A 21271-nucleotide genomic window follows, 5' to 3' on the forward strand; every position below is an offset into this window, starting at 1 on the left:
TCTGCGTCTTGTTGATTCTAATCAACAGAAATGACTTCAAGTCAACAATTAAGGATAATGAAAAGGATAGAAAAGAAAGAGAGAATGAGAGAGAGAAAAATTAAAAGAAAGAAGAGAGAAAGAGACTTTAAAATCCTTTTCATTTTCTTTCTCAAAAATCAAAATTCATTACTTAGGATTTTCTAGCACTTGAAGATCTCGGCCTTTGCCTATTAGATGGCGTTTCTAACGATAATAATAAACTCGGAATTTAATCTTGTAGATTATTCTAATCAAAATGAGAATAACAATCATGTTGTTTCCATACGAGCTAATCAATCTGATTGATTATAATCAAGGCGAGTAATAAACCGATTGATTCATTTATGCTTATTAATTACTGTGACTACCTGTTTGATTCACTTTTTAACTGTTTAGATGATGAATCTTAACGTGATGATCTGGTGGAAACAACTTCGTTTATTGTTAATTAAAAATTATATTTCTCATAAAAGACAAAAGGTAAATCTAATTACGGTTCTAGATTATTGATTTAGTTTTTTTTTCTCCGAGTTAATCTAATCATATTATTCCTTGCATACGATTCAGTTTCGCTTGATCGTTGAGATAATATGGCCGCTCCTTTTGATGAGCATTCTAGTGTGGACACGAACTCGTGGTCTTCGTTATTTTGTTCCTGAATGTCACTTTGATCAAAAGGCGATGCCATCCACTGGAATGGTTGAATTCATTAAAAGTACAGTTTGTTCATTCAACAATAGGTGTAATCGACAGGTTGCCCATGAAAAATCACCACCGCTTTCAGAATTAAGGTAAATATTTACATGAGAAAATTCAACTTGAGCTTTTCAAGATAATCAAATGGAAAACAATAATTACCTTTATCAGTATCACCATGGAACCTTATCAAGGCTCAAGGTGGTTATCGTTAGTGTATCAATTCAAATTTACCTTAAAAAGAAATGAGTTCCTAATGAGTTAGATTTCCGTCATATTTCAGATTATCAACCGACCATTCGAAGTTGGACCAATTGGAAACTATTCTTAGAACTCGATTGACTGATGAGGATCTAAGTAATTTCAAAGAACCAGATTTACAAATGATAAGTAAAATGGTTAACATTGCGAACGATGTCAGCAAAATAGATCAATTTGAGTCACTTTCAAGCGACTTAGCTAATTATTGGCCTGATTTTCGTGATGCTGTTGATGATTCAGATGCAAATGTTATGAAATTTATACAATTATGGTTATGTGGCCGCGATGACACTTCGCAATTACTTAAACAACAGACTGATGATTCGGAAGTACAATTAGATGGATTTGGTGACGAGATGAAAGACCAAATTATTCACAATCGAAAGTCAAGTGCAACCGATTACATTTATGACAATACAACAAGTGAGTCGATACAAGAATAATTCCATCATTTCTAAGAACTGAATCAAATATGGAGTTTTACAACTTTCTGATCAACTTTTTTAGCTCCTGAATGTAATTCACTTTTTCTGTCACTGGAAAGTGGAAAAATTACCACTAAAGTCATTTGGCGACAACTTAAACCTCTCGTTCGCGGGAAGATAATTTACTCTCCTAATCGTGCCTCAATTAAACGAATTTTATCCAGAGTAAGAAAACAATCAACAGGTTGTTCCAATCATAATCATTCTAATTTATATTTTCTTTGTTTTTTAGGTTTTATATTATTTCCAACCGATTCAATTGTTTCATAATCTTTCAATCATATGGATTGATGAGATTGGTCCAAGACTAAATGAGAGTCTTAATGATGAATCTTCATTAATAAACAACATAACTGTAAGTCTATTGTTTCTCTCTCTCTCTCTCTCTCTCTCAATTTTTAATCTACTTTTGTATTAATACTATTTCTTTTTGTAATTAGAGATTAATCTTATCAAATGATATCCCATTTGCAACGGATTTAATTACTTCAAGGCTCGGTATTAACTCTGCTGATGATCGGGATAATGTCGTCTCGTTATTAGGCCAATTCAAGAACATTACCCAATTTATATCTACTGATGGTCCATCGATATTGCAAACAATTGACACTTTTCTGCGAAAACTCAAAATGTACACGGAATGTATCGAATTGGATAAATTGGAAGCATATGAAAGTGAAGATGAAATGGTTCGTCGTGGTGGAGAGTTGATGAGTGAGAACAAACTTTTTGCTGGATTAGTTTTCGAAAATTTCAATTTAACAACAAAAAGTTCTAATGATTCATCGAATGATATTGATGATGATGTGTTACCACCTTATGTACGATACAAGATTCGTATGGATTCGAGCAAAGTTGATAGTACGAAAAAGATTGAAGATCGCATATCAACTTCTAGTCCGCGTCGTAGACCTTTGATCGATCTAAAATATATCACCTTTGGTTTTGCTTTTCTTCAAGATCTCATCGAAAAATCAATCATTCGAGAGCACACAAATGTATCAATAGATACTGGTATTTATCTGCAGCAATTTCCGAACCCTTGTTACACATCTGATCAGTAAGTTGGAGGTTCTACTGAATTTAACTCGAACTAATTGTTGCTAATTAATATTTTAATAGGTTCATCATGGCGATATCCCGTTCTTTCCCATTGTTCATGGTGCTCTCTTGGATTTACAATGCGTCGATGGTAATTAAAAGTATCGTTCACGAGAAAGAATTACGATTAAAAGAAGTGATGAAAGTAATGGGTCTAAGCAATAGTGTCCTCTGGTCATCGTGGTTCATTGAATCATTCTCGTTCTTTACCTTGAGTTCATTTCTCTTGGTACTGATTCTTCATTTCGGAAAAGTTTTAACCTACAGCGATCCATTTATTGTTTATATATTTTTAATCCTCTATTCAATATCTGTGATCACTTCATGTTTTACAATTAGTACTCTTTTTGGAAAGGCCAATGTGGCCGCTGCTGGGGGTGGGATGATCTTCTTTATGTCTTATCTTCCATATACATTTCTTATTCTTTGGGAGGAACTACTATTTTCGTACGAAAAAGCTATCGGGTGTCTCTTTCCTAATGTAGCCTTTGGATTCGGATGTAGTTACTTGGCTCATTTTGAAGAGGAAGGTGTTGGTATCCAATGGTCAAATATCGGGTCAAGTCCAATAGAGAGTGACAATTTCAACATGTTGTATGTTTTCAGCATGTTAATTGTTGATTCATTTTTAAATATTCTAGTAACAGTTTATATTGAGGCTGTTTTTCCAGGTATACTATTTGTTGCACTAATTTACAACCACTAACGGTAATATTTGTATCTTCCATTCAGGTCAATTTGGCGTTCCGAAGCCTTTTTATTTCTTTCTAACACCTTCTTATTGGGGTAAAAACAGAGATCCAATCCTGAAAGGTGCTTCTTCCCTTGCCGATGAAAATGGTAACGATTTTAGTCAATTTTCGACCTCGAATGTTTGTCGGTTCTTAGCATTAATAGTAAATCATGTATTTTCTTTTTCCGTAGAGAAAAGTGCTTATATTGAAGAAGAACCTAAAGATCTTAAACTTGGAATCTCAATTTCGAAATTATCAAAAGTTTATTCCGGTGGTAAAGTCGCTGTTGATAATTTAAGTTTAAATTTCTACGAAGGACAAATAACAAGTTTCCTTGGTCACAATGGAGCGGGAAAAACGACCACAATATCAATTCTAACAGGTCTTTTTCCACCCACTTCGGGAACTGCTTGGATCTATGGACACGATATAACAACAGAAATGGACACAATCCGTCATAGTCTTGGAACTTGTCCCCAATATAATGTTCTATTTGGCCATTTAACTGTAGCAGAGCATCTTTGGTTTTATGCTTCGTTAAAAGGAGCAGGGCCTGAAGTGCAGAAAGAGATTGATGTTCTGATCGACGATCTCGGTCTCTCACATAAACGAGATGAATTTTCGACCAATTTATCTGGAGGAATGCAAAGGAAACTCTCAATCGCCATTGCGTTTGTCGGAGGCTCTAGAACTGTGATACTCGACGAACCAACTGCCGGAGTCGATCCTTACTCACGACGATCTATTTGGGAACTTTTGATAAAATACAAAGCGGGAAGAACAGTGATCTTAACGTGAGTATTTACTTCAATCTGATGTACTAATTATCTCAATCTAATCTAATTATAATTTCGTTATTATTTCGTGAATAGAACTCATCATATGGATGAAGCCGATCTACTTGGTGATCGAATTGCTGTTATTGGTAATGGTAAATTACGATGTGTTGGATCGTCGTTATTCTTAAAATCGAAATTCGGAAGTGGTTATTATTTGACTTTTGTCACTAAATCAAATTCAAATTCACTACAATTATCTCAACAAAAATCACTGGATAGCAACAAGCGAGTTATTTCTAAAGATGAAAATGGGTTAAAATTAAACCACCGTAATAGTTTAAAAAGTTCTAATGGTTCTCTCAGCTCTTCTAAAAAAGAAGTCAACTCAATAATCACTGAATTGACTGAATTCATTCAGCGATATATTCCTAATGCTCAAATGATCGAAAAGGTTGGATCTGAATTAACTTATCTACTACCAACAAACTCTCAAGAATCTGGATCATTACGAAATTTACTTCGCGAATTAGACGATAAACTTGAGAATTTAAATGTTTTGAGCTATGGAATCTCAGACACCCCGTTAGAAGAAGTGTTTCTTCGTGTTACAGGGACACTTGAAGAAGATCTTAAAAAGTCAAGCTCTTTAGAAGAAGCGGTGGAAAGTCTCACTGATGGAGGAAGATATCCTTCTTTGCTTCGATTGAATCGTCTCCTTTGTACTAACTTATTTCGCAGTTGCAAGTCTCCAAGAAACATTTTGAATCGCGATAAATCACGAGAGAAAATTGATTACGTTGATATTCCAGGACGAAACGATTGTAATATTCCGATGAAAGATCTTAAACCACCTGAGAAAAATCCACTTACAAGTTATCGAATTCAGGGTTGGGATCTTAAGAAGAGACAATTTTGGGCATTGCAAAGAAAAAGGTTCCATCATACTCGCCGAAATTATCGATCTTTACTCTGTGAGGTGAGTAATTAAATTGATGGTTCGAACTGCAGATAAATTGAATCCATTGTTATCTTCTCTCTTAAAGATCGTTCTTCCTGCTCTCTTGATATGTGTCGCTATGTTGGCCACCTTAATTGTACCGCCAATTATGGAGGAGCCACAGTTGGAACTGAAACCTTGGTTATATGGTCCACCGAATTATATTTTCTTCAATGATGATTCGTTAGGAAAACAACCTGTTAGAAAGTATATTGATGAATTGACTGGTGATCCAGGAATCGGAACTAAATGTGTCCAAGGAATACCAGAAGAATATCGTAAACTAAAACCTCAGTGAGTTTAATAATAATATTTTGATAATTGATTTGAGTTCTGGTAATCTGATTATTGATCAATTTATTTTAGATTTAATTCATTCACGCCAGTCAAACGATCTCAATGGTCTGAAAGTTGCGATACTGAGGTTACAGATCGTAATTTGACTTCACCCTACAACTTAACTGTAGTTAATCAATACCAAGAATGTGATTGCTCTTCGGGAACACAAGAATGTCCTGAACCTGTGATTGGATTCGAACCACCTTCAACTCCAATCATCTCAGGAGATATTCTTTACAATGCCACAGGACGAAACATCTCTGATTGGTTAGTGAAAACAAGTAAACAGTATTACAAGAAAAGGTAATTAGAGATTCTTATATAAATAATCCAAGAACAAAAATTTAATCATAATTATAATCAACTCTTTTTTTGGTGATTCTTAGATATGGTGGTTATTCATTTGGTTACAGTAGTTCCATAGGTTCATTCAATTATACTTCCATTGAGAGATTATTTTTTTACCTTCTTGATTTGGCCCAAGTAACAGATAACCGAGAAAATATCGAGCGTACAATCACTAACTTGACCTCTACCCTCGAGCGAGCCGAGCTTTGGAACAATGTTAAGGTTTGGTTTAATAACAAGGGTTGGGCCGCTTCGGTTTCGTATTTGAATGCGATCAACAATGTGATTCTTAGAGCAAATTTACCAGAAAATGTAGATAAACGATTTTATGGAATAACGGTGATTAATCATCCAATGAACTTCACCAAGAATCAATTGCAGTTCGAAATAGGTGATCAGGCTCGTATTCCACTTTTACATGCAATCACAATTTTATTCGCAATGTCATTTGTACCAGCGAGTTTTGTTCTCTACTTGATTGAGGATCGAGCCAGTGGATCGAAGCATCTTCAGTTCGTGAGTGGTGTCAATCCAAATGTCTATTGGATTTCCACCTTCATTTGGGATATGGTAAGAAAAGAATACTATTAATTGTTTAAATGATTAACCATCATTCTAATCATTTTCGTTTCGTATTTTCAGCTTAACTATTTGATCACAACGTTTCTCTGTCTACTTATCTTCATAGCATTTAATGCAGAAGCTTATATTAAATTCCCAAATATCTATGCGTTCATTTTTCTTCTAATTCTCTATGGGTAAATATTCAGAACTCTATACAGCCATCGACTTTGAGTTTGCAACCACTTTTAATTTACTCGCGACGATAATGATAATCAATGAGAGATTAAGTTAACCCAAAGATATGATAATAATCAATGTCTTCTCATTTAATTGGTGTTATCTTTTCAAATGGATTTAGATTTATCTTTGACTGATTATCATTAATTGCGCGAGTAAATTAAAAGTGGTTGCAAACTCAAAGTCGATGGCTGTATAAGATTAATCATATTATCTGCATTTCTATTGTACTAATAATAATTCTGTTTCAGATTCGCTTCAATTCCACTCATGTATCCGACTATTTATCTTTTTCAAGTACCAAGTTCAGCTTTCGTTGTTTTATCTTCGATCAATCTTTTTGTTGGAACTTTTACCACGATTTCTACATTTGTTCTTCAATCATTCGACGACGAAGTAAGTTCGTAGTACTACAACCTATTGCCAAAATATCTTTTGTACCAAAACAAAGAAAATTTTGGCGTTTGACCTTCAATAGTGTTGAATCAATAGATCTAGAGTTTAGCGTTCTTGAACTTGTTGATCTAATCGAACTGTGAATTTGTGATTCATCATTTTAATCATAGTTAATCATTGTTTAACTTTCAATAGAAACTTCAAAGTATTGGAAATATTTTACAAAAAGTTTTTCTGATTTTTCCTCAATACTGTTTGGGACGAGGCTACTCGATATGTCCGCTAATCATGTGGCAGGTCAAACCTTTGCTCAGTTCGGTGTATCATATGAAAAGAATCCATTTGAGTTCACCTTCGTTGGCCGTAATATGTTAGCTCTTTTTATCGAAGGAATCATATTTTTAAAGATAGTTCTATGGGTCGAATCGGGAGCTGTTATGAGGAGAGCAAAGTAATTGTCTATTTCTAAGTCAATGAATTTGATTTCCATGGCTTTTAGCTCATTTAACACTTGTTTTGCTCTGTTTTTGATATATAGAAATTGAATCCACTTATGTAGATCAGGATGAAGATGGCGATGTTGCAGCTGAAAGACAATGGATTATGTCCGGCAATGCCAAACAAGCGGCTATTCGCGTAGAAAATTTAACGAAGATCTTCAAGAATAGACGGATTCCCGCGGTAAATAAGCTTTGGATGTCCGTTGCTCCGGGCGAGTGTTTTGGTCTATTGGGTGTCAATGGTGCAGGGAAAACATCCACGTTTAAAATGTTGACCGGAGAAATAAAGATCTCATCGGGTGAGGCTTTTATCGCTGGATTCAGGGTGAAAAATGAATTGACCAAAGCTCGTCAACATATCGGTTATTGTCCACAATTTGACGCTCTTGATCCTTTTCTAACTGGTTGGGAACATCTTGAACTTTATTCTAGATTACGAGGAATCCCGGAAGAAAAGATTAAAAAAGTAGTTCGTTGGTCCATCAAGAAACTTGGACTCTACGAATACAGTAATGTTGTTGCTGGTTCATATTCGGGAGGGAATAAGAGGAAATTGTCCACTGCAATTGCTCTGGTTGGTCAACCATCAGTTGTTTTCCTCGATGAACCAACAACCGGAATGGATCCGAAGGCTCGACGTTTCCTTTGGAATTGTATAATCGACATTGTAAAAGATAAATGTGCCGTCGTGTTAACTTCTCATTCCATGTAAGTTACTGATCGTTGATTGTTTATTGTTGATTGATTCTTTTTCCTTGTTTTCCTTTTTTTCCTTTGAATCTAATTGTGATTTGTATTGATTAATCTACAGGGAGGAATGTGAAGCTCTTTGTACTCGATTGGCTGTAATGGTGAACGGACGATTCCGATGTTTAGGTAGCACTCAACATTTAAAGAATAAATTTGGTGAAGGTTATATGGTAACTCTTCGAGTGGGTCGAGGGGAGGAATGCAAGGGAGCAGCTCAATCGTTCATTGATGGTGCTTTCGGTGGTGAAGCTTCATTGAAGGAAGTTCATCTCAATCAAATGGAATATCAAATTGGATCAAAGATTAGAATCTCATCCATTTTCTCTGAACTCGAAAAGTCAAAGAATCTCGGAATAGTCAGCGATTATTCAGTTACTCAAACAACATTAGATCAAGTTTTTATCCGATTTGCTCGAAATCAAAAAGATCAAGTGAAACAATCAAAATCTCAATCAATCTAATTTATTTAAAACTCATCATATTTTCAATTTATTTTAACAATAAACATTCATTCTATGCAACGAGTTTTACATCTGACATTCAGTATTCTCTTTTATTTAGTAATTAGAATTCATTAAAACCAAAATCATTCCTAATTGGATCATACAAAGGCTTGGATATTATCTTTGGTGAATTTGGAAGACCTAATCAAGAGAGAGAGAGAGACAAAAGTTCATTATAAAAATTATTCTTACAAATTTCATTAATTCTTGATTAATTTACCATAATTATTGATTCCAAACTCAGCTAGGAACCCGTTCCCTCTGTTGTCCGATGAAGTGACCATTTTGATTCTCAATGAGCTTCCCCTAGAAATATAAGTCGCTGGTATTTCCTGAAACGAAAAAAAGGGACAATATTAATAGAAAAATATTCTACAGTTGATCTCTAATAAAAGTCATACCGAACCACAATAACGACCAACGAGTGAATTATCATAAATCTCAACAAAATTCGAAGTGCATCCAGGTAAAGATGTAAAATCGAAAGTTACAAATCGAAAGGTAATTGAATGAATACCATAATTGAATATATTCCACGTGCACTCGGTAGCATTTGAAAAAGATTTCGGATACAATGGTGAAGTGAAAGTCCCGTTAAATGCTCTTATATTACCACCACATCCTGGGCCTGCATTTGTCGTCGTATAAATCATAACATATCTGTACCGTTCGGTACTAAGTACCACCGATAAATTAGATGTCAATGAAAAAATGGGCTCGGGAATCATCTTGGTACAAATTGGTAGCGATTTGTAAACCGAGTCTCCATCTTTTACCATTAATTTAGTTGAATTGCCACAATTACCCATATTTAAATAATTAGAGAGGAAACTTGCATCATGAAAGTAAATCGATATCGTGTATCCAGGCTGAGCTCTGATGGTAAAGTTACACGTTACGTTAAGTTGAGTAACGTAAGGATATCTGACATTGGTAATTAAACCCGATTCCTCTGTGTATACGCCATCACAACCCGATTGCCGATAGTTCAAAGAGAAACCTCGATGTTTCGTTTTATTGGGAGATCGTGAATTAAATATAATCACAATGTCCTCAAATCCAAAGTGTATCGGTGGAGGTGTCACAGAGCCGCAGATACGAACTGGTTCCCGATAAAGTGAATTACCGGTGATCTCAAGTAGATCCTTTGAGTTACAATCTAAATCGACATCAACGAAATCAATTCGAGTAACGGATCCTTCGAAACGATTTGGAAATACCCAACGACACCTTGTTGTTGGTGGATAAGCATTCGGATAGTTGGGTGATGAAATAATTACATCATTTTGATAATCAATTTGACCACCACAAGTATTATTTACAGTTCTATAAGACAATTTGAATCCTGCTCCATTGATGTCAGAATTTGTATGAAAATAAAGATAAACTTTCGATGATGTTGTAATAATCTTTGATGGTAATTCCGATGAACAGAAATGGTCAATCAATGGACTTGAATACGAAAGTCCATCTCGTATCTCTAGGTAATCATTTGAACAAACTATTCTCGGTGATAATGAACTTGCCTCAATATCCATCAAGCTAAATGTTATCTCGATAACATCATTCTCACCATCAGATATAATCATCCAATTGCAGTCTAAATTATTCTCATATCTACCATCCTGATCAATATCAGGTGATTGTATTGTTCCCGTTGTGCTATTTAATAAACCACCACATCCCATTGGGAGTCCTGGGGTAATGTCCCATGAAGCCGTGAATCCAGTGCTGGAAAGATATTCATCAGAATGAAAAACCACCAGCATTTCATTATTTGTTGATCTAATTTTCATCGGCTCGTGTGTACCACAGATACGAAGCACCAAATGATCAGTTCTATTAGGTCCATCTCGAATTTCAAGATAGTCCAGTTCATTACTTTCAAATACTTGGTATGAAGGATAACAAAGTTCACTATTGTAAAGCGAGAAACTGTTCAACTCTAATGAGATTGAATAGTTTTCAGGTCCTCGAATTAAGTAACTACAATCAACCCCTGGAGCATAATTACCATCAATATTTGGACTTGATATTTCACCAATTGAACTATTGAATTCACCTCCACATGGGATTATCTGATAGCTAAGAGTGAATCCTTTTAATGAATGAATCCCGTCCGAGTTAAAGATTATCAATGAATTTCCTCGAACTGTTATCTTATCCGGTTTATCTTTACCACAGAATCTACCAATTACATCTGATCGAGTTGTTAAATTACCTTTGATTATCATAACATAATCAAATACACAAGCTGGATTGGGTTCAAGATCAAACTCATCAAAGGTCAAAGTGATAATGTCCGTTGGTCTTTGTCCTTTCAAAGTCCATTCACAATGCGTGTTATCATGATAAGTTGGGAAACCGGGAGTTCTTATGATACCAGAACCTAGTTTATCAATTGTGTATCCACACTGTTTAGTTACAATCAGATAGAATCCATCACCACGACGATCATCATCATCACTATGGAAAATGACTTGACCTTTATTTCCCGAAAGGATGATTGATTTTGGAGCAGTTAAACCACAATATTTACCCTTTGACCTCCAATCATTATCTGACCATTCCTTAATTTCAACAAAATCTTTAGTACAATTCACCGATTGTTCAATATCAAAACGATTGATAAATGTCAGATTTACACGATAATCCTCGTTTAGTTCAATATTCCATATGCACTCAATATTATTCGGATAAACATCAGGGTATCTTTTACTGTAGATTGGACCACCCTTTACAGCTCCACCACAAACTCTTCGATAGTTTGATAATTGGAAATTAAAACCTTTTCCATTACCAATGCCATCGCTTTTGAAAAGGATAACGATTCGACTTCCGGATGATGTATAAGGTGGAGGCATATTGTTGGCACAATATCGACCAACTAAAGCTGAATCATAGAATGGACCTTCACGAATTTCAAGATAATCTTTAGAACAATCTGATTCCAATTCGAATGAGGTAAAATTGACCTGAATAGATTGACCCCAAATACTGAAAAATTCCCACAAGCAGGTTGTATTGACGGGATAGTTAGCAGGCCATCCAGGTGAACTAAAGTTCCCGTTAATATAATACATGAGTCCACCACAGTCACTGCTACGATAAGTTGCTTTCAACCCACGATAACCTCGAGTACGATTGATTCGAGCAGTTAAACCCAATGGAGATACTGACTGAGATATTATCGAAACATGATTAGTTTTATTTCCACAGATTATATCAGTTATTGTATTTCGTTTATCTATTAGAAGTGAAAAAGAAAAACAATCAAATTAGTTGATCTGTTGATCAAAATTTTCTCAACCAGTTTACCTCTTATAGAGCCTTGGGTGATTCTAGCGTTAGAACAATATTCATCGTTAGTATCTGATCCTAGAATCTCAATTTTCTCATATTCTATCCAGCGTGTTTTTCCTAAACCCTGTTCAAACGGATCATCAACCTTCCAGATACAATTGATCAAAGTATCGTCGATCGGGTTGGAAAAGTTGGTCGATACAATCGCTGGTGAATCTTTGGTCACAATTCCTCCACATTCTGTTGAAATAATAGAAATTTAGAAATACAATAGATAAGTTAGACTTCAAATACTTTAAATCTCGAACTTCGAGACTCAAGATTATAAAGATAACCTCTGAAGGTCAAACAGTTCTGTAGATATTAGTGGGAATGCTATATGTAAAGATGAATAAGTTACCTGTTGGTTCACTGGCAAAGTAATTGACTGCAAATCCCTCGCCTTGATTCAGGCCGTTTGTTTTGAATGTGAGAGTAGCTATATTGTTGGTTGATTTAACTGTAAATTGTGAACGGAAACCACATGGAAGTGACAATTTGTTTGGTGTATATTCAACATAATTCTCTAAATATGTTTGCTGTGGATCGAAACTAAGTTCAAGTGAATCGAGGCATGAACTATTCATCCTTGTATCAGCTTTTAAGTTATAATTTGTAAATATTAATGTGATACGATTAGTAAATGGAGCGATAATAGTCCAAGAGCAAACTCGTGGAGCGGGATGAGCTGCAGGGAATTGAGGTGACCTTATTGTACCAGGTTGAGAAGCATTCAATGAATTAGCATAACAATCAGAATCTATGAAAAGAAAAAGGGTTAAATTATCAATAGTAATTCATCAGAATTTTTCAAGTTCTTAGATCGATGGATGAATTTTTGATTCTTACTATCATAGTTGATCATTTCTTTCAATGATATTTTGAAACCTTGACCAGTATTTTCCAGGTTCGATCTAAATAAAAGATACATGACATTGGTTTTCGATTTGACGGTGACCGATGAATTCCTTGTACCACAAACTCTTCCGATAAAATCTCCCGTTGAATCCGATTCACGGAATTCTAAATAATCTCCTGTCGTACAATCATCGCTGACTTCTGATGGTAAATCTAATGATGTTATCGTTGCATAAATGCTGCTAGTTAACCGAGATGCGTGAAAATGATAAACACACATCATATTATTTTCATAGGACAACGGATAGTTTGGACTTTGGATAACGGCACCCGAACTACTTAGGAAATAAGATCCACCACAAATATGGATAGAAACAGTAGCCTGAAAAGAGGCAAAAATTAAATCACCTGAACCTTTGAAACGGATAAACATTAGATTCTCAGTTGTCAATAAAGCAGAAGCTCTTGGCCGTGGACAGTATCGACCTAATCGAGGAGAAAGTTCAGTTCCACCATCGTGAACATCAATAGAGGTTAAATTAGTGTTGCAAGAACTATAATCATGCACTGAACTGGCGGTCATCATGAAATCTAATCTGAGAACCCGATGATCTGGACCTTTAATCAGCCAATCACATTCAAGTGCATGAGCTGGAGGTAAAGGATAACCAGGAGATTCAATCATAACCGATGGATTATTTACTTCGTCGAGTTCAATAATACCTCCACACGCTGATGAAACTTCACGATACTCGATCGAAAAGTCCTAATTCGTAAATGAAAGAGAGAAAAACAATTAGTACAAAATCAACAAGTGACGAAATTAATTTTCCAATCTGACAGAAAGTTAATACTTACAGTCGATGTTGATTGCGGTGCATTGACAAAAATGTTCAAATGATTGGAAGACGATTCAATTTCCGATGGTAAATTAGTACCACAAAAGTGTCCAAGTAACGGAGAATTGGAGAAAGGACCATCTCGAACATCGAGATAACCTTTTGTACATGGATTTTGATTCGGACCCAAACTAAATGAGTTAAACTTGAGTGAAATGGTTCGACCTTCACGAACAATTATCCTCCATGAACATGATCCATACGATTGTAAGAGAGATGAATTAATGAAACCATGAGTATTATGAAATAATCCACCACAAATTGGAGCAACTGTTAAATTAAATCCAACTCTATTTACATGACTATCGGTAGAAAAGATAATCTTTGATAAATCTGATGTCAGATTAAAGTTAATCTTTGTCTTTCCACAAAGAGTCCGATTGATTTGCCAAACATTTTCCTCGAAATTATAATCATAAAAGGAAACTTTATCGTAATTACAATCATTGTCAATCGAACCCGCTGTTTCGAGATATAAGTCAACTATTTTCACTTCTAAATGAGTTCCCATTGGAGATGAAATTGTCCAGCTACAATTAAGATTGGCTATATAACCCTGAGGATAACCTGGTGATGTGATGCTCATATTTTGTCCCAATTGTGTATCATTGATGTAGGTACAAGGGATAGATGAAGATGGAGGTGAAAAATGTCACCAATAAAGACACTGGAAATGTTTTTAGGTTCAGCTTTCCATCTTAAATTAAATTGTGACGAGAGGAAGTTTGGTTTGAAAATAACATGGGCGACATTGGATGAAGTTGTGATTATCTGTTTAACTTGATAGCCACAAAATTTTCCCAGCAAAGGATAAGTTGAATCTGTACCATCGTAAATTGCCACGTACCAATTGAGACAATCGATATATGGTTTAGCAATTGAAATGTAGGTAAATTTAAATGAGACAACGAGATTGTCTTCAACTGTAATTGTCCATGATTGAGATTTATCGGTTGAATAATATTTTGGATAACCTGGTGATGCAATTACTCCCGAAGAACCGGTCAGGTCAACATTGACCGATGTTTCAAATGATGCCTGGAATCCTGGTGCAGATCCTTGACCATCACTTTGAAATTTAATCCATAATCCAGAATAAAGAGTTGAATTGTTTATCATTGGTATTGATTGTCCACAGAAACGGCCAACCAATGGACCAAATGAATTTGTCTCACGAATTTCCAAATAATCGAGAGCACAAAAATCATCCGATTCAAAGTTAAAATCGGTAAACGATAAGGTCACTCGATTACCTGGAGCCACTCGAATGGTCCAAATACAAGAGTAGAAAGTGGATAAGCACTTGGATAACCTGGTGAAGTAAAAAATCCAGAGAAACTGTTGAAATTTCCACCACATCGACTAATGTCCGTTGAATAAAATGCCGAGAAAATGACATTTCCCTCTTCTCGGACAAACAACGAATTCCCCTGAGTTATTATCGGCGGTGGATGAATCGAACTGGTGTAACGAGCAATCAAAGGTGAATCCATGGAATCACCTTCCCTGAACTCTAAACTTCCAGGTTGACTAATTGAAATACTATTAAACGACCAAAGTATTCGAGAACCGGTATCGTTATTTTTAATGATCCAATCACAATTTGGATTTTTGATTGAAATCGATGGATAATTAGGATTAGTTATCGTTTTTGTATAGCTATATGCATAACGTATTCCACCACAAATGGCCTGATAAAGGAACTTGAAACCTTTACCCGATTTATTACCATCAGCCTTGAAACGAACTCTAAGATATTCCGTTTTCGAGATAATTTGCTGAGTTGGAACTTGATTACCACACAATCTAGTGAAATCACTATCATCATTTGGAGTATTAAATTCTAGATAACTTTCAGAACAATTTACTGAAATAGGTATATCAATATCTTGGATCGTAACTTTGATCCGATGGTCAGTATTGGAGATTGTCCATAAACAATCATCGGAAATGGAATAATTATTCGGATAATTGGGTGAGATGATTGTTCCCTCTTCCAAATTCTGATAAGAACCACAATTACCAATTTTGGAATAGAATTCAAATGCAAATCCTTTACCAGAAATCGAGGAATCGGTTGAGAAAACGATGGTCATATAGTTACCATTAGATGAAACAGTTTTAGTAGTAGATGATTGACCACAAAGGGTCATCAATCGAGGTGAAGTTGTATCGAGACCAGAATAAACTTGAAGTGAATCAAATTGACAATTTTGTCCCGCTTCAACATAATAATCAATAACATTGAGAACAATTTGATTACCAGGTTTAGCTTTAATTGTCCACTGGCAGGAAAGTCCATTGGGATAAGGATTAGGATAATTAGGTGAGAATTGCTTGGTAACTGAACCATCTGGGTTGGTTGTAAATTCACCACCACATCCGTCCAATGCCCACTCCAAACGGAATCGAACAGGAATCGTTGAATTAATATTAACATAATTAATTCGTATATCATGATCCCTAATCAAAATACTACCAACAGTTGAATTGTTGTCACAATATTTACTTTGATTTCCTTTATTCAATGAAGTGATCAACAGGTAGGACGATGAACAAGGTGAGTCGAACTTCAATTCTTGAAAAGCTAAACTAATATTATTACCCTGAGGTACACTGATTTTCCAGGAACAATTTGAATTACCAGAATAAAGGTTAGGATAATTTGGTGTCTCAATTGCACCACGAGTTCCCCTAATTGTATTGGTACAATTGGTGGCATAATTTAATTTGAATCCTCTAAAAGCAACCGATGCATCAGTGACCATTTTAACGGTAACCGAATCGGATGTTGATCTAATTGGTTCAGTGATTAGTTGATCACCACAGGCTCGTAAAAGTCTTTTCGATTTATCATCTGGACCATCGAAAATGTCTAATCGATCATGAGTACATATTTGATGCGATTCGAAGGCCAAATCAACGATGTTCAAAATAAGTCGAGATCCTTTGGAAGTTTTAATTATCCAAGTACATTGAGCATTATGATTATATGGGAAAGGATAATTTGGTGATATGATAAGTCCACTAGCCGATTTTAGTACACCACCACAACCCGTTTCGGCAATGTCATATTTTAAACGGAATCCTGGTCCAGAGACACCGCTATCGGAGACAAACAGTATGACCATTGTATTTGAATGAGACACAACCGGACTTGGTAACTTGGATTTACAATATCGGCCAACCAGCGGAGCTGAAGTATCTTGACCATTGTAAATTTCAATATAATCAAAGACGCATGTATCATGTGATTCAAGGTCAATTTGCATGAACTGAACTCGAATCTGATTATTTTCAGGTCCAATTATTTTCCATAAACATCGACGTGAGGCTGGATAACGTCTCGGATAATTGGGACTGACAATCTCTCCATTTGGTGCTCTTAACGTTCCACCACAATGTTTAGATCCATCGATGAATGAATAAGAAGCGACAAATCCTTCAAATGAAATCGATGTATCGGATTTAAATTTTAAAATTAATTGTTCTTCACTTGATTGGATTACCGGTGGAATTGAATTACCACAAAATCTACCGATGTTATAACTTTTATCCATTATTTCAACATAGTCAAAGTTACACTTTCGACTTGGCTCCAAGTTGAACAAAGTGAATGTCAACTGGACGATGTATCCTTTAGGTGCACTTAGAATCCAGGTACACTCTTTAGCATGAGAATACTCTTCAGGGTGACTCGGTGATGTTATCACTCCATTTTTCTCACGAAGGACACCCCCACATGATGCATCAATCGTTGAATAATTTGCAATGAATCCAAGTTTAAGATTGGATAATACAAAATCCGATTTGAAATGGATAATCAGTTCATTCAAATTCGAGGTGATTTGATCTGGAATTTGAGAGCCACAGAATCGTTCCGTTTGATTACTAGAACTCACTCCAGGATCTGAGATTGTTACATAGTCTTGATAACAGTTTGGTGAATCTTCAAGGTCAAAGAATGAGAAACTCAACTGGATCACTTTCCCTTGGGGAACTTGAATATGATAAGTACAGTTTTTCATTGGAGGATAAGGGTAAGGATAGTTTGGTGTTTTTATCGTTCCCGTTTCACCGGTAAACTGACCACCACATAGAACTTCATATTTAGCCAAGAAACCCGTTCCTGCGAGTGATAGATCAGAGCGAAATCTGATGAATAGTTTATTCTTTCTCGATACAATTGGATTCGGTGGTCGAATTACTTCTGAACAGTAACGTCCAATCAATGGTGAATTTGGTTCATCTCCATCTCGAACTTCAATATAATCAAAAAAGCAATTTGGATGATGTTCCAAGTAAAATGAATCAAATCTCAGTTCAATTTTTTCATCGGAAGATTTTACTCTAATCACCCAATCACATTCTAAATTACTTTCATATCGATTCGGAAAACTTGGTGAACTTATTGAACCTTTATCGTTAGTTAATAGTCCACCACATCCAATGATCGCTGGAATAGTGGCATAGGTTATATGGAATCCAGCATCTTGTCGATTATTATCCGAATGGAAATGAATCAAAGCAAAAGGACCTGAAGTTGTCATCGGTGGTGGATTAGTTGTATTACAGAAATTTCCAAGAATTGGATCATTTTCCGATATTCCATCATAGACTCGAAGAAAGTCAAATTCACAGGTAGCATGATATTCCAGTGAAAGCAAAGCAAAGTGAAATGTTATCCGTTTACCTAATGGTGCACGAATGAACCAATAACAATCTCGACCCGGTGGATATGGATCAGGATATCTTGGTGATGTAATTGAACCAAAGTCAGTTTCATTAATTACACCTCCACATTCAGGTGTGATCGCTGTCCAATTTAAACTGAATCCATTGAATTCATTACTCGGATCAGATGTAAAAGTTATCAGGGTGTAGGGCTGTTCAGTTGTGATTGTATGGTTTTCCGGAATTTTGGATATATCACCACAGTATTTACCGATAATTGGAGCTGAATTGGTGAGACCATCATAGATTAGAATTGAATCTGCATGGCAATCAAATGAATTTTCAAGATCAAGCTCAGTGAAGGTTAAACGAATAACTTTTCCAATGGGTGAACGTATTTTCCAATTACAAGTTGTATCAGGAAGATATTTACCACCATTAGAGGGATAACTTAGGATTCCCGTTTCAGAATCAAAGTCACCGGTGCAGGCTAATCGTTGATCTTGACACCGATCACCTGTATATGCAGGTAAACACTGACATCTGACTCCTAAAATAGGATTATTGAGACAGAATCCACCATTTAGACATGGATTAGGATTACAAGGGTTTGTTGTTGAGATTTCACATCTTGAACCTGAAAAACCAGGTTGACATTGACACCTGAAACTTGGTGGATTTGAATTGACGGTAATACAAATACCGGATACACATGGACGCTGGTCACAGGTAATACTTGTACTTGCTAGACAACCGTTTGGCCCTTCACCATTACCCATGTAACCTGGTGGACATTGACATGATCGCCCTGGTCCAGCTGAGGCTGTAATCTCAACGCACTGAGCTATTGGTGAACAATCACCATTTCTCATTGAACAAATACCAGCAAATGTACAGGTAACACCATCACCTGAGAATCCTAGTGGACAAGGTCCACATTCCCTTGACCCTGGGACATTACGACATTCAACTCGAGGTGATATTGAACAACCACCATTATTCAATTGACATTCGTCAACATCTAAACAATAAAATCCTTGCTTCTTATAACCAACTGGACAAGGTCCACAGGTAAATCCACCAGGAAAATTGATACATTCAACCGGTGGATTAATTGAACAATGAGGCATTGAACTTGAACATTCATCGACATCAACTCGACAAGCGGGTGACACACCATCAGTTGTCCAACCTTTTCGAAGATGGATAAGAAAGTTATTATTAAATCAACACTTCCACTTTAGCACAATCAATTTCTCTTGTTAATTATCCATTAATTACTCACCTTGATCACAGAGACAAGTGTAATGTGGCTTACCGGCGACCGGCTTACCAACTGATAGACAAATACCATGACCACAAAGAGCCTCGTTTGAACTTGAGGAACAATCATCTGACCTTTGGGTACAATGGACGCCGTAAAAGCCGTTGATACAATTACATTGATATGTACCTGGAAGATTGATACAAGTGGCACCATTTTGACAGCCAAGGTCAGTGGATGCAAATTTTAAACACTCATTAACATCCGAATCACAATTAGCACCATCCCAACCTTCACGACATTCACATATGTAAGATTGAAATGCAGGTAAACACGTTCCTCCATTTCTACATGGATTAGTTGAGCAAAGATTTTCCTCTAATCTCTTTGGATTAACAAGATTAACAAATGAAAAAGATTAGATAATTATTATCGATACTTTTGTCTACCTTTAACTAACCTGTTTCAGTTGATTGAATTCATTTGTTAATCGGGTTAAATTGTTTACCGCTCTGCGAAAATCTCTTGGTAAATATTGTCGACGACCAGGATTGAACAATTCTCGAGTTTTACTCAGAACATCAGAATATTCATTTAGCTTATCAACAGAATCTTTCAATGAATTAATTCGCTGATCGATTGCCGATGATCCATCAATGGAACTTTGTCCAACATTCGATGAGGACGAAGGTGATCTAATCAATACATTCGATAGATTATCACCATTGATTAGAATCGAACCTAAATTGGATTTAAATGAGATGCTTTTTCGCGGTGGAGCTTCGAACACAATGTTACCATCTTCAACACGAATTCGAGCACTAGAAAGGCCAAGAAAATAACGAGAAGAAAACAATTTAAGTTAATTGTTGAATCAAAGAATTGGTCAAACTTACTGACTACTGTAAGGATCAAATGAACCAACTAGTTGAATGTGAAACAATCTAATAAGAAATAAAAGTTTGATGAAATTAGATGAAAACTTCATGATGATCAACTTAATTTAGTTGTGAGCAACAATATCGATGAAATTTAACTTAATTGTCATTGAATTTAGCATCTTGTACTAGATGATAGACTAAAGTGAAGTTGCTGGACTATTAGAAATGTTGATTGCACCAGAGAACCAATTTAAATTAATGTCACCAATTGGGCGTTTTAATTGTTACAAACCATAAGTAGAACTTGTAATTGATCATTTAAAACTGATTGTTTACAATTAGCTGTCAATTAACTGTTAATCAGTCTTTGGTCAGGAGTGATACCGATTTATACCATAAGAGAGTAGTGGGAGTAACAAGTTTAGTCCAATCAATTAGCAAAAACAAAGCAAATGATTAACTAATTACATTATTATTATAATAGATGATTAATTGTTTTTCTTTGTAAAAATTAGAGAGCAAATTTTGGAAACGGAAGCAAAAGTCGAATGAGAAAAAAAAACCTCAAATTCGCGGAAAACTGAACGTACGATGCAAACTGAATATCGATTGGAAACAAATTCGATAATAGTGATTAGTTGA

At 35.6% G+C, this 21271-nt stretch overlaps 2 protein-coding genes across 2 annotated transcripts; one reads left to right on the forward strand and one right to left on the reverse strand.

Moving 5' to 3' along the window:
• The first annotated feature begins 330 nt into the window (after positions 1-330).
• LOC128395386 (retinal-specific phospholipid-transporting ATPase ABCA4-like) lies at positions 331-8745 on the forward strand. Its single transcript, XM_053355803.1, is given in 19 exon segments — positions 331-501; positions 589-812; positions 1001-1401; positions 1486-1628; positions 1696-1818; positions 1904-2523; positions 2586-3235; positions 3297-3404; positions 3489-4092; positions 4171-5053; positions 5121-5368; positions 5441-5716; positions 5800-6331; positions 6404-6519; positions 6814-6958; positions 7154-7223; positions 7226-7409; positions 7495-8166; positions 8270-8745. Coding segments are annotated over 19 exon segments (6483 nt in total). The 5' UTR covers positions 331-417; the 3' UTR covers positions 8670-8745.
• LOC128395390 (cubilin-like) lies at positions 8667-21014 on the reverse strand. Its single transcript, XM_053355812.1, is given in 12 exon segments — positions 8667-8852; positions 8932-9043; positions 9113-11958; positions 12030-12254; positions 12415-12813; positions 12903-13677; positions 13770-14393; positions 14396-15093; positions 15096-19676; positions 19770-20133; positions 20209-20569; positions 20645-21014. Coding segments are annotated over 12 exon segments (11157 nt in total). The 5' UTR covers positions 20737-21014; the 3' UTR covers positions 8667-8772.
• Between the last annotated feature and the right edge of the window lie 257 nt (positions 21015-21271).

This window comes from Panonychus citri, unplaced genomic scaffold (assembly GCF_014898815.1).
Source record: "Panonychus citri isolate SS breed McGregor unplaced genomic scaffold, ASM1489881v1 Contig00141, whole genome shotgun sequence".
Lineage (NCBI taxonomy): Eukaryota > Metazoa > Arthropoda > Arachnida > Trombidiformes > Tetranychidae > Panonychus > Panonychus citri.